Here is an 18,213-nt window from a genome sequence, read left to right as displayed (position 1 = left end):
GAGTTTAGAGAGGAGTCAGGAGATGAAGAAGCTAAGGGATGAGAATCCCAGAGAGAGGGTGCCTAAAGGATGACAATTAGAAATGAGAAGAAAGGATGTGTAGATAAAGGTGAACCCTAAATGGATAAAGGAAGCAATACATTCCTGAGAGGGACCAGGAAGTAAGAAAGTAACTGGAGGGCCACAATTCAGTATGTTTGAGATGAGGGCATGGAACTAGTGTAGTTCATTTATTTCACAACCCTCCACTTAGAAATCCTCCACTTTTAATTCCAGTTTTACTTATTCCTTCCACTGGAGCCATTTGCGCCATCTGCTCTCATATCCAGGCTCCTATTTTCTTCCTTTCACCTGTAGTTCAGTGTCATGACAGCATTACAGACTCATGACAGTAAGCAAATTTTTGCCAACTTGCTAAAATGGCAGTATTCAAATATTTTCAGGTATTGTTTACAATGTTAAGCTGATGTTAAAAAATGAAGAGGCAAAGTGAGTCTATTTGCATTAGTACATGTTGGGTTGCCAGGTCCCCCCTAGCAACTGATGGGGGATGAAGATGGGGAGACTTACCAGCTGTGGGTGGAGGTCGATGCAGATGTGACAACATCACTTCTGGAAGAGACATCATCACATTGTAATGTGATGGGAGATGCTCTGGTATTTGCGCAAAAACTCTATGGTAGAAGCTGTTTGTACCATAGAGTTTTGCTCATATACTAGAGAGTCTCCCACAACATTGGCAACATGATGACATCACTTCTTGAAGTGATGCTATCACATCAACTGTGACCAGATCAAGTCCCACATTTTCTACTGTTAAGTCTCTCACTGGTTGGCTGAATTTTTCAGGCAGAAGGGGATTCTCCACCACCAGTTGGGGATCTGACAACCCTAAGGATATGTGTACTGCATTCCTATGTGCACTAAATGGTGGGGAGATCTGAAACAGATAATGTTATTGTATTGTCGAAGGCTTTCACGGCCGGAATCACTGGGGTGCTGTGTGGTTTCCAGGCTGTATGGCTGTGTTCTAGCGGCATTCTCTCCAGATGTTTCGTCTGCATCCGTGGCTGGCATCTTCAGAGGATCTGATAGTAGGAAAGGAAAGCAAGTGGAGTATATATACCGGTGAGTAACAATGAAGGTAGCAAGGTCAATAGGTGAGGGCATCTGAATAGAAGTAGCTTGGCATGTGAGTAGCAATGAAGTATGTAGCATGTGAGTAACAATGAAGATAGCAAGGTCAATAAGTGAGGGTATCTGAATAGAAGTAGCCTTTGTTCCTTTTGATTGTTTATTGTCTATAGTCATCCTGTGATGATTAGTCACTGTCTTGACTCTAGTGTTTTTCAACACTGACAGCCAAGTTCTGTTCATTTTCATGGTTTCTTCTTTTCTGTTGAAATTGTTCATGTGCTTGTGGATTTCAATGGCTTCTCTGTGTAGTCTGATGTAGTGGCTGTCAGAGTGGTCCAGAATGTCTGTGTTTTCAAATAATATTCTTTGTCCAGGTTGGTTTATCATGTGTTCTGCTATTGCTGATTTTTCTGGCTGAAATAGTCTGCAGTGCCTTTCGTGTTCTTTGATTCGTGTCTGAGTGCTGTGTTTGGTGGTTCCTATGTAGACTTGTCCACAGCTACATGGTATGCAGTAGACTCCTGCAGCAGCTAGAGCAGGGGTAGGGAACCTGCGGCTCTCCAGATGTTCAGGAACTACAATTCCCATCAGCCCCCCCCCCCCCCCAACCCCCCCCCCCCCCACGCCCCCCCCCCCCCCCCAAACCCCCCCCCCCACCCCCTCCCCCCCCCCCCAGCCCCCCCCCCCCCATCTCCCCCCACCCCCCCGCCCCCCCCCTCCCCGCCCCCCCCCCCCCCCCCCGCCCGCCCCCACCCCTACCCCCCCCCCCCCCCCCCCCCCACCCCCACCACCCCCACCGCCCCACACCCCCCCCCCCCCCCACCCCCCCCCCCCCCCACCCCCCCCCCCCCCCACCACCCCCCCGCCCCAACCCCCCCCCCCCCCCCACCCCCCAACCCCCCCCCCCCCCCCCCCCCCCCACCCCCCCCCCCCCCCCACCCCCCCCCCCCCCCCACCCCCCCCACCACAACCCCCCCCCCCCCCCCCCCCCCCCCCCCCACACGCCTTTGCGAACGGCGGCCTGGGGGCGGCGTTTTTACCGCCCCCAGGCCGTCGTTTTTGGGCCGTGCGGAAACGGCCAAAGAGAATCTGAAAATGATGTGGAAAGGTTATTCCCAACTGCTGTGAGTTCACTGTTTAAACTTGTTTATATAATTGTAACAATACATAGACCCTTTCTGCACAAGTCTCCTTAAACATTTGTAAAATGTTTGTGATCCTCCCTTTTGTTCACACTCATCCCCTTGAAAAGATTCCTGGTCACCATTTTGTGATTTCCCCACCCCACCCCACCCCATCCCCATTTTTAAAAGTTCTATGTTGAATTGATGCTTCAGTGCTACACAGTTTCATGTTGTATCTTCTACTCCTTGTATACGTGATGCTTTGAAGACTGTCCCCCAATAAAAGAACAAACAACTAAATGTTGTCAATAAACAGGTGAGGGGGAACTGAATGAGCTCAGAAGATGGCGCTGAGGAGGAAGTTCAGGGAAGCAGAGAAGTGAGAGGCATGTAGTCAATAGATCTCACAGCAACTGAAGATATTTCAAAATGTTCCAGCCAGAGAGTTGCTTTAAAAACATTTAAAATGTTTTGAGACTGGAAATAAAATGTTTGGGCATAAAAACAATGCAGAACTCCATGGAGGAAATGTTTTGTTTCCTGCCTCAAAACATTTTAATGAATTGTGCAGAAAAGCCCCATAGTGATTTAAATGTTTTGGTGAAATCAATGTTATAGGTTAATTTAGGTTCTATCATGTTAAGACCTCTGATGCAGCTCTGTATCCTGTTCCAGTAGCTCCTCTGCTGATGTTTGATCACTGTGGTACTTGGAGAACTCCACGTGATCTGTTGTTGCGCCTTTCTTTTTAGTGTTGAGTAATACTCTCCTTGAGATAAAGAAAAAGTTCTGTAGAGATTCTGATGATAACCTTCGACATTTGTTTAGTCTGGTACTTAAGTCAGTATTAAACTATGAGGGGGGGTCCTTCAAGTCACAGCTTACTTAAGGTTTTCAGTAGAAGAGATGTTCAGGGGTGGTTTGCCATTGGCTGCTTTGTATCATGACTCTGGAATTTCTTGGAGGTCTCCCATACTATACTAGCTAGGATTGATTCTGCTTAGCTTCTGAGATATGATGAGATCAGGCTAGCCTGGAGTTATCCAGGTCAGGAGACATTTAGGCATTGAGAGTGGAGCCCAGCAAGGCAGTTGCTATTAAATGTTGCAAGGCAAATTATATAAGCAGACCACATGAAGATGGATCATGTATTGAGGTCATTTCTGGGTTTAGGCAATGGTGACACATGTTGTTATGAGGAGGTTGCATTGGCTGCCCTCTTTCTACTTGGTGTTGACCTGTCAGACTAGTTTACAAGAGTCTGTAGGTTATTGGGTCATCGTTACGTCATAATTACACAGCTACATTTTTTTCTTGGAGTATTTGTGTTCACTTCCCATTAGAGTCAATCAATGGGTTGTCAGTATCTAGGGTAGTGTGGCTGTTATTAATATCCTCTTGTTAAAAATACATAAATAAGTTGACTGGAACCATACCTAAAGTCAGGGGGCTATTAAAGTTGTGTACAGCATATTTATTTATCTAACATACAGCAAGCTACCATTTTAAAAATAAAAACTTGTCCTAACACTTTAGCCTTAACTAAGGTGTTTCTTCTATAATCTGATGGATTGTATTTAACATAAGGTTATCTATTATAATGTCAGAAAATAGAATCTGTAAGATTTAAAGTTGCTGTAAAATAATTGTGTTTTTTTTAAAAAAACTGGCATTTCTTACAACATGTGCATTTTATGCCAACACATATTTCAGTCTTAGCTGGTAATTCTCACTGTAATTGTTCTGAATTTTGGAAAAGTCCCGCTCACAGACAACTTCACAAGTTCAATGAGAGGGTGGGATCATTTGAAGCACTGAAAACAACTTCAAGGTGTTCCACAGCACATTTAATACTTGCTGGGCAGTAAAATAAATAAGGAACATGAGAAGTATCAGAAATATTCTAATTTTTTTTCTTCTGCTTGAGATGCAGCCAGGATGAAAGTGTGAATTTGATTGGAACAGGTGGGGGGAAGGAAAGTCTAATTATTTCCCTGTGATCTACTTTTTTCCAAAACAAAAACAAATTAACCCATCTCTCCTTCCAAATCAGAGAAAAGTTAAGTAAGAAATAGCTAGGAAAGGGAGATTTTAAAAAGAAAACGGTCTACAAGGAAAGAGTCACTATTTTGAGCAGGTTCCTAATCCCTTTTAGGTGTATATCTTCTGAATCTTACAGTTTCTGTGAAGTAGAGAAGTAGCAATGTTTTTAATAGCTTTTCATTAGTATTGTATGGTTTTGTTACCACAGGTGTGTACACGTTACAAATTATCATCCTAATTCTGCATCGGAAAGTTAAAACCAGCCTGATTAGCATTTTCAAAAACTCTCAGGAGTATTGTTATATTGGTAAATTCTTCAATAAATATTGGAAAAGTACTTCCAAGTGAAACCAATAATAATGCCCTTTTAAAATTATAAATTTTGAAGTCCCTCCTGTGTCAGAAAGTTCAGAAAGGACCAGAGAAGTGCAACCCCAGATGGTCCTTGAGTCTTCTGCCCCTTCTAACCTTAAAGAGCCATTATTGTTATGTACAGCTGACCTACTCTCTGGAGTCTGGAGGCCAGGCCTTCATAAAATAAATGGCAGTTTGAAGGGAATGAAATGCTGCAGAATATATGGGGCTTCTTCATCCTTAGCCATTCCTGCTGCCTCCCTGGTTAGGCTCAATATTAGAAATATTAGAATTGGGAATAGCTTTCTGCTATCGCTGCTCTGATCTGATACTGAAAATATCAGGCATTTGAATGGGTTGGAAATATCTGCTTGCACAGCTCCTAATACACATACTTTTTAGAAGTAAGCTTATTACATAGCTACTTATGCATCAAGGATCACTGGCTGAGCACAAATTGCTGAGGGCTTTTATCATATGATATTTCAGCATATATATTACAAAATGCATATGGCCTTGCTGGCAAGCTTACAGTCTAAATCACCTGTATTACTTGCCATACACTTTGTTTATTAGAGTCTATACTGCACTGGCATCGCAACCAGATATGTTTGCAAATTAATAATGCTTTTTTTAAAAAAAAATCAAGACTGATTAACCTCATAATAGATAAGGCCATACATACTATTTCTATAATATGCCCACAGATATGAATACATGTAGGTAGTGGGAGTGGATTTGTGCCCTTTATACCACCATACATTTATGTCACAACGTAGCCTACACACATATACGCTGTATGTGCATAAACTCTGCACATCACCAGGAATCTCCCTGTGTCTGTGCATAGGTTTATTCCACCTCAGTGAAAAAATGAGGATGAACCACATGGACATACAGGGGACCACAGACTTAAATCCCTGGCATCTCCCTCTTGGAAAGAATATCAAGACTCAGAATTGGAAAAAGCCTCTAGTCTAGGGGTGACCAACCTATGGTGCTACAGATGTTCATGGACTACAATTCCCATCAGCCCCTGCCAGCATGGCCAGTTGGCCATGCTGGCAGGGGCTGAAAGGAATTGCAGTCCATGAACATCTGAAGCACCACAAGTTGGCCACCTCTGCTCTGACCCTGTGGAGACCACTGCCTATCGGAGTACACAGTAGGTGGATCAACAATCTGACTACATATAAGGCCTATGTAATGAATGTAATGAAAAATAAAGAAGTAATGGTGGCCTTTTTAATAACATGTGCTATCCTTCGAGTATTAAATTGTGATTTAAGTTGCACTTCCTTCAGTATGTCAACAAGGGTCCCATTTTCAGGTTCTGATAAGATACAAATGTAATAAATTGTAGCAAAATGCAGGTGATTTATTAAAACATCTTTTAATAGCATATTTTTGAGCTCATAAATTCTTTCAGGAGCCCTGCTCTCTGAGCAGAAGAAATATGAGCAGTTCTGTGAAGGAAAGGCACTTCAGTACATAATTGTAACAGAGAAGCAACGCTCACCTTGCCAAATACTATTCTCCAGGCCACCTAGTGGTTGTTTAATGATCATGCTGTAGTGATGACGCTAAGAAAAAAAAACATTTTAATTGTAAAGCACGGAAAGGGAAAAAGTTACTTACATTATTCTCCTCTCCTTTTTTATCCTCAAAACAACTCTGTGAGGTAACTTAGGCTGAAAGTATGTGACATGCACCAAAATCACCCAGTGAACTTCCACAGCAAGAACTTGGATCGCCCACACTATTCTGAAACTCTAACCACAAAACAGAAGGGGCTTTCTGAGGCCCCTTCTGCACATGCAGAATAATATACTTTCAATCCTTTTTCATGCACTTTGGAGCTAGATTTTACTGTGCGAAATAGCAAAATCCACTTGCAAACAATTGTGAAAGTGGATTGAAAGTGGATTATTCTGTATGTGTGGAAGGGGCCTGAGAGTAGATGCTCTTGAATAGTAACAAGCAGCCGGGCCATGCTGAGTCATGGCAACTGGGTGATATCAAGTCACCCAGAGGCTGTTTCCATGCATAGGGTTGCTAACCTCCAGATTACAACTGAACTCCAGATGACAGAGCTCTGTCCTCCTGGAGAAAAATGGGTGTTTTGGAGGGTGGACTGTATGGCATACTATTATTAACAAGAACAACAACAACTATTGTTAACAACAACAACATCTTAGGCCTCTGGGTGATTGTAATTGGTGATTAAAATTGTAATGAAAGGTCAACAACCAGCTAAAGAACTGGCAGCTGTGATATTAAACAAAATTAAATAACAACAATAGCAACAACAACAATTGAAGTGAAGAACAGGTATTTACTGAAAGTCCAGAGAACCAAACAAGAATACAGATAAAATGTGATTAAAATGAGGACTGAAAGTTGGCCCAACAAAGCATTGCACAGCCAAGGTGTGCAATAAAAAGATTTGGCTGTGGTTGACTGGAACTCTGAAAAAGGAAACTGAATCCCAGATTTTAGCCGCTCCAGAGTAGGCCATTAGGACAAATGTGATCAAGGCCAGAATAGAAAAATCCTCAGATGATGCAAAGTGAAGATTGTGCAAGGAAACTGATGAAACTGTAGATCATGTCCTCAGCTGCTGCAAAAAGATCACCCAGACTGCATACAAACAAAAGCACAACTCAGTGGCCAAGATGATCCACTGGAATTTATGCAAGAATTGGGACATTAGGACAGCTAAGAACTGGTGGGAACATTGTTCAGATAAAGTAATGGAAAATGAGAAGGTCAAGATCCTGTGGGACTTCCGAATCCAAACAGACAAAATGTTGGCACATAATACAACAGACATCACAGCGATGGACAAGGACAAGAAAGTGGCCATCATAGACATAGCAATACCTGGTGACAGTAGAGTTGGTGAAAAAGAACATCAGAAGGTCACTAAATACCACAATTTGAAAATCGAGATCCAGCAACTATGGCACAAACCAGCTGAAGTTGTCCTAGTGGTAACTGGCACGCTGGGCCCCATTCTGAAAACCCTAAGATGGCACTTGAAATATCTTCAAACCAACAAAATCAACATCTGTCATATTCGGAAGGCAGCCCCACTGGGATCCGCACAAAAACTATGCTGATACATTAAGATCTCCTGGGGCTCTGAGTGAGGCTTTAATTGTAATGAAAGGCCAACAACTAGCTAAAGAACTGGCAGCTGTGATATTAAACAAAATTAAATAATAATTCACCCTTTCCGGACAAATCGAGCTTGCCTAGCTGAGGTCTCTCCCCAAACACTGACCTCCTCAAACTCCATCACAAAAGCTCCAGACTTTTCCTAACCTGGAGCTTGCCAGCCCAGGTCCCCTTCTGCACAGGCAAAAATGGTTTTTTAAGGATGGTAAAAACACTGTTTTGGGAGAGAACTTTGCACAGCCACCGTTGCTGCAACAAAGCTGCAACACACTATTTCCCCCCAAACGGTGTACTAGTGAATCAATAAACTAGCGATTCTTTCCAAAAATGGCGCTCTGCAATCGGCACCAAACGAATGGCTGGGCAGGAGGCGCTTCTGCTCTGGGCACGCTTGTGTTTTTTAAATAGGGGTACATGTGTGTGTTCCTGTGTAGCTACAGAGAAATGAGTGATCAGGAAAAAAATCCCAGCCGTGCTGCCATGTGAAGTCTTGTGGCCCTGCCAATGCACTTGCTGTTGATGGGAGGGCCAGCCATGCGAACGGATCTGGGCGACACCGGTGTTGTTAAGCTATAGGCGCTCCTTTTATTATTTTCATTTTAAAAAAACAATCTTTTTTTAAAGGTTTCAAACTTTTCTGCAACCCTGGCTTGCTTTTCAGGTTTGTAGAAGGATCTGTCTTGTCTATTCACAATTCCAGTCACCAAATTTAAATATCCAAAGATTTGGCCAACTTCACTATTAGAATATACAATCATGTGATCTAGATGTTAGTAAGCTCTGCATCACATTAAAAAATATATGAATTCCTTAAACAGGATATTGTGGAACTTAATCAAAAGCATGTTAAGTTAAACAAAATTCTATCATTTGTATCTTTGAATCACCTGCAAATTGTATTGGAATAACTTTTTAAAAGCTGCATAACTTTTTAAAAGCTGCAGGATGGAAAAACTCCTGTGCTGTTTGATGTGGATTTACATCATTTTTAATAAGAACACACTATTTTTGTATATACCGAATAGAATGTTTTTCCTCAAAATGTATTAAATATAAAACATTCTATGATTGGATCTTTGATCTGTTTCTGACAGCTTCCAGTGGTGGTGGGGAGGTGATTTTTGCCTGTTTCCCCTCATATTGCAGACCCCCACATCATGCCCAGCACTGTTGCAGGGATTTGAACCTTTGGGGCATCATTTCTGGAGTACAAAACAGGAAATTTCAGTTTAAAATTTAAAAACTGAAGGCCAAGCTATACCCCCTCACAGTCAGTGCTATTTTGGCATGGAAAATAGCTGGTGGGAGGGAGAAGCCCTTCCTCCTTCCATGCTGTATTCTGCTTAGACTCTGGTTCATTCCACACAGAGCATTTAAAATGTCTTGCAAATGTTTTTAAAAGAACCGTTTTTGGTTTTTTTCCCCTCAGTGTAGGAAAATAAAGCATTTCAGGCAGAAACAGGTCTTTTTTCCCGACTGCTGCCTGACTGTCAGTGTCATTTTGTTGTGCCTGCCATTTTGTGCCACTTGTGATTCTCTGTGCTGCCAACCATTTGCTGAAGGTTTCTTCTGCTGGTATCATGTTTAGGCAACATTTCACTGATTTAAGTACAGGAATCAGCTCAGTGTTGCCTGCTGATTTCAGCAACATGTTGTTTCCTTCCACCCCATCTTCAGAGCTATATGGACTTGAATTCTGCACATATTGTTGATTCACATATCAAGCATGATTCTATCTGGGGGTGGGGGGTGGGAAGGGAAAGTGACACGTTGCCAAAATCAGCAGACAACACTAGCTTGATTCCTGTACTTAAATCAGTGAAATGTCACCAAGACACAATCCCACAGGAGCAAACCTCCATAGAAACTTTCAGCAGGCAGCACGGAGACTCTGCAGCAGTGGAGAATGACAGGCGTGAGCTGCAGAGAAAGTGAAAGTGTAAGCTGTACACTTGGGTGTGAAGAATAAAATGTTTCCTGCTTTCTGCACAGCGAGCAGGAAACATTTGGAAAATGTTCTAGGGAAAAAGAAATGCTAGTTTGTGATTTTGGAATAAAATTTTGAGGAAAAATAAAATGTTTCACAAACATTTTGAGAAAAACACTATGTGGAATTCCTGCAGGAAACATTTTATATTTCAGTCTCAAAACATTTTATTTGTGTTGCGTGGAAGGGACTACCCGCCCCCTCTCTCTTTTACAAATCTTTGGCGCTGCTGGGTAGCTGCAGGGAATAACAGTTGCGTTTGCGTTCTAAACACTAACACAGTCTGTATATCTCCCCCTGCTATCATTTTTCAGGATAGGGCCAGGCCACAGGTCAGGGGAAGAATGTATGTTGATCCCATAAAATAGTATAGTGAATGCTGATCCTGAAAGTTCAAAAAAGTTTGTGTGATCTTGTCAAGAGAATATGTTCTGTAAGACAGTGGTGAACTATGACCCACTTCTATATTTACTGCACTTTTGAGCCCCACTTGTAAAAATTAACTCCATAAAATACACCAACTGCAGGAATCAAATCTCACCTCATTCAAGAGTTTATAATTTATTTTTCATGTTTATTATTTATAAATAAATAGCATTACTGAGGAACAGGTTGTATTTCGTGACAGCTTTGTATATTGCACAGAGGCAAACCCAAATCTTTTCTTCCCTCCTTGTTTTGTGACCCATCTGCCATAGAGTTGTGACCCATTTTTGTTTCCCAATCCACCACTGCTGCAAAACAAGCCATTTTGTCTCCAGCTAAGGCAACCTCTGTGTACACAAAAATAGAGAAGAAAATCCAAAAATTCCCATACTATCATCTAATCCCAGTGATGAAGCTGAAGTTTATGATGTTGAAGCCACATGATTTGTAGGATTTGTAGTGGCTTTATAAATGTTCCTCACAAGTATGAATAAGGATGTGGCACTGATAAATTGAATATTCACAGATTAAAAACTGGATTTCCCTCTTCAAATCTGAATTTCAGAATAAGAAAGTGTTATTATGAAATGATTGCTAGAATTAGTAGTATTTGAATGATGTAAACCAAATTATCTTGGTTCTCCCCCCTTCCCAGGCTGTTGAGCATGAAGCCTTCAGAAGAAGACAAAGTAACACAAATGATAATCCAGACTTAAGGGATAAAGAGTAAGTTTAGTCACTTTATCTAATTGAAAACACTTGTGTGTCTTCTTTCCATAAAAGTACCATTTGTGGTTATCTCTAAGAGAATATCATAAGGAGGAAAAGTATGGGTTGGAATTTGTCATCTGTGTGGATCTGATGATATATCTGATAATTTATAAGACAGTTTCTAGATTAAACCAATGCATTTGTCAATCTGGAAATTAGTATACAGGGAGCAAAGGTTTCAATAGAGCAAAGGAGATTTAGGTTCTTGCATTTACAATATTTAAAGTGTTACCTCTGATTAAATTCTAAAATAGTTTCAGTAAAAAGCTGAATATTTCAATTATCTTTTCAGTCATTTCAGTGATGGCAGTTGTCAGACCAGAAATCCTACAGTGGCCTTGAAGGAAGACACACAGGTTAAAGTTTACAATAATGACAAAGAAGAAACATTTAGAAGAGAATTGCCCTACTGCACAGGGGAAATCGACTTCATGGCTTCCGGAAAGAAAGGGGGAAAGGTAGGCCAAAACATCTTGCTTAGAATACATTTAAGAACTATCAGTTTTAATTCTATTGCCTTTCATTGCTCTAAAAATCTTAAACTGATACTCTAATAACTGGCCCTTTCCACACAGACACTTTAAAGAGTTTTGAGGCAGAGAATAAAATGTTTCCTCCAAGTTCCACATAATTTTTACTTCAAAATGCTTTATTTCCAGCCTGAAAATGTTTTAAATGCATCCTCAACAATAGCAATTCTTTTGCTGAAAAGTTTTCTTTTGACCTACTGTGTGAGTTCTTTAAAACATTTCCCATGCCTCTCTGAAGTCCCCAGACTTCCTCCTTGGCACAATTTTTTGAGCTTGCTCAATTCCATTTCTCCTGTTTATTTTCATGAGTTCTGGGGGTTTTTTATTTTAGACCGTTTCTGCACAGAGGCGGAAGCGGCTGGGTCGGCGCATTTTGCGCCGACCCGATGGCACTGGGTCCGTCCGCATGGACGGTCCCAGAAAGAGCTGGGACGACGGCGCCGCAGAGTGCCGTCGACTGGCCGACCTGGCATGTCCCCGGGCCTCCGGCATGTCGCCGAGGCCTGAGGACACGCCCCCCTGGCCCTGCGCGCCTGCTCCAGCGTCGCAGGGCAGGGGGGCGTGTCCCCAGGCCTCGACGACGCGCCGGAGGCCCAGGGACAAGGTACGTGGAGGGAGGGAGTGGGGGGGGAGGCGCCTTGAAGCCGGCGTTCCCGGGAAAGTGCGCTTCCCAGTGCACTCCAGAAACGCCGGCTTGGCACCGGTCGGGCGGCGCGAGGGCGGCGCAGCTGCGATGCAGCTGCGTTTTTACTGTCCCCAGGCCACCATATTCCGCCCGTGCGGAAACAGCCTTGGGGAGTGAAATCTACAAGTATCACTTACACAAGCCATGGTGAATTGCAGAACAAACCACTGAAGCATAAAATCCACAAATATTTTTTTTTAAAATGGAAAGATCACAAAGTGGTGGCCAGAAATCGTTTCAAGAGGGTGAGTGTGGCCAAATGGGGGAATAAAAAATGGTTTGCAACATTTTTGGTGACTTCATGGAAGATCTTCCTAGCTGGCTTCTTTTACATTAGGATGGAAATTTGGATTAACTGCTGCATCTGAGACACGCACACACACCCTTGTTATAAAGGACTAGTTACTCTAATCTGCAGTTTTGGACCTTGTATGCATTTAGAAGACAGCACGTATACAAGATCACCACATGCAAAAATCTTTATGCAATATTAATGCAAATTCCTACACAGCAAATGTAGGAACAGTATTTTGTTTTGCATAAAAATTCCATAGTTCTGTCATGTTTGTAGATTCGATGCCGCTGTTGTCTTTTATATTTAATTCAGTTAAATGAAGAAAGCTTTCTGCACTTTCAATTATACATGTTTAGATGGGAATAAAATATTTTCTCCCTGTATTCCATTTACCCATGATATTTTCTGATTTATATATATTAATATAAATTGAAGATTTCATCCATATATCTTTCCTTTACTTATATCATTTAATGCCTTTTTCCTTTACTGTAGTTTATTAAGGTCCCATGTGCCATCCATCCCAGAGTAATTTTTGATGTCATGAGCAACAAATGGAATCTTCCTGCTCCCAACCTGGTTGTTTCTTTAGTTGGAGAAGAAGAAAACTTCCAGATGAAACCTTGGTTACGTGACACCTTAAGGAAAGGACTAGTAAAGGCTGCACAGAGCACTGGTTAGTGATACTCCTAGAAAGCGGGCATAGTTCTTTTACATCTCTGTCCAATAAGATTCCTTTAAAGCAAAGGGGAAGATTTTCCTGTGTGGGTTTTACAGTTCAAAACTCATGCATGCTTTTAAAAAGTGGTTAAGGTCCTCTTATTCAACGTATTAAGCTTTGTGAAATGATGTTATGTGGGATATAGTAGGAAGCACTGAGACTAATGTTCTTTTGTAAAACCGCATAACAGCACAGTTCTGATGTGGGGAGGGCCAGTTGCAGATTGGCTGGGGACACTGCAGCCACACCATTGGCTGGGGACACTGCAGCCATACCGCTTCCTAAGAGACTTCCTGTGCTGTAGCCAGCAAGTGAAAAGCAATGTGCCCCTTTCCCCATGCAAGTGGTCTATGCAGCATAATGGACTGTGCCACTGATTTTGCTGGCATAAGTGGGTGCTGGCAAATAGGAGCATTCCTGGCTCAAAAGCTAGCTCTGTCCCTGGGAATGACTCTTTGGTGCTGGTGTGGGCTCCTGCGCTGGAGAAACACAGCCATTGGGACTGCAGTGGCATCCAGATGTCACACTGCCATGTGGTTCTGCAACACAGGCAGCATAAATATGCTGCACTAGCATCAATTCCCTCATAGAGACATGTGCCATTTAAACCAGAACAGAAGTCACACTGTCTCCTCAGTAGTTCCCCTTCCACATTGCATTGTGTGGCCGAAAAACAGCACCCCCCTGGGGATGATAAAAAAACACCATTTCTGAGGCACTGTTCACACAGCTGGCGTTGCTGCATTGCAGCAGCGCTGTGTTTGCCCTCCCCCAGCCAGCGCAAAAACGCCGTTTTTGAAACTCACTCCCTGAGTTTTTCAAAAGTGTCGTCTTCCTGCTGGTGTGGTGCAAAGCACACCAGCATGAGGGGACCGCTTTTGGTCCCTCTGGTGTTCCCGTTCACCTACCTCTTCTCTCTGCATAGCTCTGGACGACTGGAGAGACATGCCCATACTGCCCTCTGACCCCTGGAGGTCGGAGGGCAGCGTGGGTGTGTCCCTGCAGCCATCCAGAGCTGCGCAAGGAGGAGAGATAGGTGAACGGGATGACCCACAGTTGCCTCTGCAGGTCACAGCAGCCTCGGCTCTGCCCGCACGTACCATGCAAACGGTCTTGTGCGTCCACCAGCATTAATTATGTAATAGTAATTGTAATAGTAATAGCTCCCCAGTGCTCTAGCACAGTAACTGCGAGTTGCCAAAGATAATGGTAGTGATTCACTAAACCTCCATCCATTCAGGAGTTGACCAGATGAGTGGCAAATAAGAAGAAGTGGGGGGAAAGGGCAGTTTGTTTCCCAAGAGGGGCTCTTCCCTCTCCAGGACATATGAAGGTGAAAAGACAATAGTAACAATCATAGACTGAAAGACTGTGTTCCTATGTTCATCTGTTTCAAACCACAACCTTGTTACTCTTATAACCAATTATTATGCTTGTCAGTAAGCTAACAAATATACGATTGAAATAAAGCAGAGGCCAAAATACCAGGAATATGTTACTGATAGTTTTGGCATGGCCAGAATTAACCCCCAAATTCCTCCTGCTTTTCCTATTAAACATTTATTTGCTGTCTTGGGTGAATCTAGAATCATGGGCGTCAAAAACATTAGTCTTTTCAACAGACTCCACTGAATTAAGATTCAAATCAGAGGAACTGTGAGAATGTTGAATATGGATTAACAGATTGTGATTTTATGTTCAAAACTGAAATTTGTGCTGGGTGAAAGTTTGCACAATGCCTTCAATATATCTAAGGCTCATTCCGCACATGCAGAATAATGCACTTTCAAACTGCTTTCAGTGCTCTTTGAAGCTGTGCAGAATAGCAAAATCCACTTGCAAACAGTTGTGAAAGTGGTTTGAAAATGCATTATTTTGCGTGTGCAGAATGGGCCTAAGTGTATGGTAACAAGTTATATTCTGAGAGAGGAACAAAACTGCACAATTACTTGACATGTAACTGTTGAAAACATTTATTTCAGGTGCCTGGATTTTTACCAGTGCTTTATGTGTTGGAATAACAAAACACATAGGGCAAGCTGTCCGAGATCACATGTTGGCAAGTACATCGTCCACAGTGAAAGTAGTTGCAATAGGAATAACTTCACTGGGAAATATTCAGCACAGAGAGCTTTTGAAAAATGTTAAGGTATGCACTTTTTATGTTGTAAACCTTTCAGAGAAGAGAGGTAGAGGAGACCTGAGAACGAACATCTTGGATCCATTGTCTAGGTCAGGGGTCTGCAACCTGTGGCTCTCCAGATGTTCATGGACTACAATTCCCATCAGCCCCTGCCAACATGGCCAATTGACCATGGTGGCAGGGGCTGGTGGGAATTGTAGTCCATGAACATCTGGAGAGCCGCAGGTTGCAGACCCCTGCTCTAGGTGGTGGGATGCATGACAGGATCAGGTGGTACTAGACTGGCACAATGAAGGATGGACATAAGCATACATCTTGGTGAGGTCTGCTGAGACACTGGAGCATAGAAGGGTAGAGCTGAGCCAGGTTTGGGAAATCACTGAATTATTAGAAGAGGACATTGAATTTAGATGCAGGAGGATTATTCAGATACGGGCATTTTTCTGATCATTGTGGATAAAACCTATTGGACCTGGTGCTTGTTCTCCAGCCATGCTGACCAAGCATGGAGGACGATGCCTCTACACCACGGAGACCAAGCTGGCTACCAGGCAATTGATATATCTTATTTTGGACTTTGCTTGGAGATACTCAGAATTTGAAAAAGGAATAGCACAAGGAATCAGTCAATCTATTTTTCCATCACAATTAACTGGAAGTGAAATCCTCATACTAGGGTCAGTAGAGGTATTTCCAAGGTGGATGTATGGCTTATATATAATTATCCTCTGAAAAGCTGCAAAAACACCAGTCAGCACTAATTCCTCAGTGATCTTGATCAGTATTATTAACCCTCCCCCCCCCAAAAAAAATTAATGCCTCTTTTACAAGGATGTTGAACAAAAGAAAAAAATAACTTTTGAATGTCAAGTGTTCAGAGCCATTCCTGGCTCTGGAGCCTCCCACCACACTCACCTGGGGCAGAGAAGGGCAGGCAATGAGGAAAACCAGGCCTCTTGCAGCCAAAGTCAGGCAAGAGGCTAGAGGGTATCCAACACTGAGGCCAAGGCTGAAGAGCCGCATGGGGCCAAGCTGCTGGAGACTGAGATGCCAGGGATGGGCTGCCTCTCTCTTTCTTCTTCCAAGGAGACTAGGCCAGCAGGAAGCTGGCTGTGTCTGCGATGTCACACTTGTCTCTGCCCCTTCAAGCTGAGTCAGCTGAGAGCAAACGCTGTGCGTGGCTTAGGTGAAGACTCAGATCAGATAGGTGGCTTCTCAGGAGGAGACATAGGGGCACTGGTGAGAGCCAATCAGCAGCCCAGGGGGTGAGTTTATCACACAATGAGAAAAGAACATAGGGCAAGCCTTCCTATGGCAGAAGGATAAAGGGAGCACCCTAGGAGGGAGATTGGTGCAGGGGCTCCAAGAAGTGAAGCAAACCCCTTTGGAGATTGGTCTAGGTGGGACTTGATGGGGATGGAGCAGTCCCTTTAAAATGAAGCACGGGGCAGAGGCCGAGGAGGAGACAGGCTGATAAGGTCCCAACACTGCAACTAGGAAAGGAGAAAGCTACAGCTCTAGTTCTCCAACCCTGCATCTCCAATCCGTTCTGAGGCCAGTGACTGCCCTGAGGAGCTGGAATTAAGCTGAGAAAAAAGAGCAGAGAGGACAGCAAGGAAAGCCCTCTCACATCAGGAAATGTGCTATATTAATGTTGGGATAATAAGAGATTCAGCACTTACTGGCCTTCCTCTTGATATGCAGTTCTTAAAACACATGAGCAGATTTCAGTAGCTGGTGTTTGCAATGTTGTGTGTTGTATTATGAAATCTTGCACCTTTCAAGAGGATGCCATTCCTTTATCATTTAAAATATATGCTGCTTACTGTGTTTGATTGGACATTAATTTCTTCATAGGACCAAGCATATCTCTGTGAACAGAATCTATCCTTTTTTAACAGAATGACAGTCTTATAAACTACAAATATGAACATAATACTCAAGGTCCTCTATATTTTCTTGACAACAATCACTCCCATTTTATTTTGGTGGATGAAAAGGAGCCAGGTGGGACTACAAGTCTACGTCTTACCTTGGAGAAACACATTTCAGAACAGCGCACTGGCTATGGAGGTGAGCAACAATGAATGTATAAATGACAGAACCTTAATCACTGTTTGGTTCATAACTGCTCATGTTTCTAATATGTACAAGACAGTGATTTCTTTGAATAGCAATCATTTAACAACATTCTGTAATTCACAGCATTTTTCTGCATTGTTTAACATACCAATATATCTAATTCTCAACCCAGCCGAATCTGAGAATACTTGAATCTGGAGACTAAAGTCTTGAATGAACAAGACAAGTCCCTCTACAAACCCGGAAAGTGCCTCAGGTTCACAGAAAAATCTAAAATCTTTAAAAAGAAGATTAAAAACCTCCAGAATGTTAATTTAGCTTTAAGAAATGTAGCTTTGAGAAACGTAGCTTTAAGAAATGGATTCCATCGGTAGTCATTGCTGGGCAACCACAACAGCTATACTAGCATTTCAGGCTTGGTTTCTCCCAATAAAGGGCAGGGGGGTGGGCAGGGCACTTTCTATGGGTTTTTTGAGGGGGGGGGATTGGGGTTGAGGGAAGAGGATGCCAGTCCAACAGGGCCAGGACTGGTAGCAACCACAGTGAACCACTTGCTACCATTTAAATTCCATGACTGACCTAGGCCTGGCTGCTTACTACTGTTATACAGCAGCCCTCAAAAGCCGGCATGGTTTAGTAGTTAGAACTTCTGACTAGTATTTGGGAATTCCAGGTTCTAATTCCCACTCTGGCATGGAAGTTCAATCAGTGACCTAGAGCTAGAAATGTCCTCTC

General features: G+C 42.8%; 1 protein-coding gene across 1 annotated transcript in view; it reads left to right on the top strand.

Annotated features, from left to right (window-relative positions):
* Window positions 1–543: 543 nt before the first annotated feature.
* The window catches only part of TRPM5 (transient receptor potential cation channel subfamily M member 5), a 69,263-nt gene continuing 51,593 nt past the window's right edge, over window positions 544–18,213 (top strand). The window contains exons 1-6 of the mRNA XM_048484574.1: window positions 544–657; window positions 10,907–10,977; window positions 11,315–11,480; window positions 13,028–13,208; window positions 15,236–15,402; window positions 17,298–17,469. Of these exons, the coding sequence (XP_048340531.1) occupies window positions 544–657; window positions 10,907–10,977; window positions 11,315–11,480; window positions 13,028–13,208; window positions 15,236–15,402; window positions 17,298–17,469 (871 nt within the window). The remainder of the gene's footprint in view (window positions 658–10,906; window positions 10,978–11,314; window positions 11,481–13,027; window positions 13,209–15,235; window positions 15,403–17,297; window positions 17,470–18,213) is intronic.

Source organism: Sphaerodactylus townsendi, linkage group LG02 (genome assembly GCF_021028975.2).
Source record: "Sphaerodactylus townsendi isolate TG3544 linkage group LG02, MPM_Stown_v2.3, whole genome shotgun sequence".
NCBI classification, from domain to species: domain Eukaryota; kingdom Metazoa; phylum Chordata; class Lepidosauria; order Squamata; family Sphaerodactylidae; genus Sphaerodactylus; species Sphaerodactylus townsendi.
Note: the sequence above shows the minus strand (reverse complement) of the source record. Positions and strands in the feature narration are given on the sequence as shown.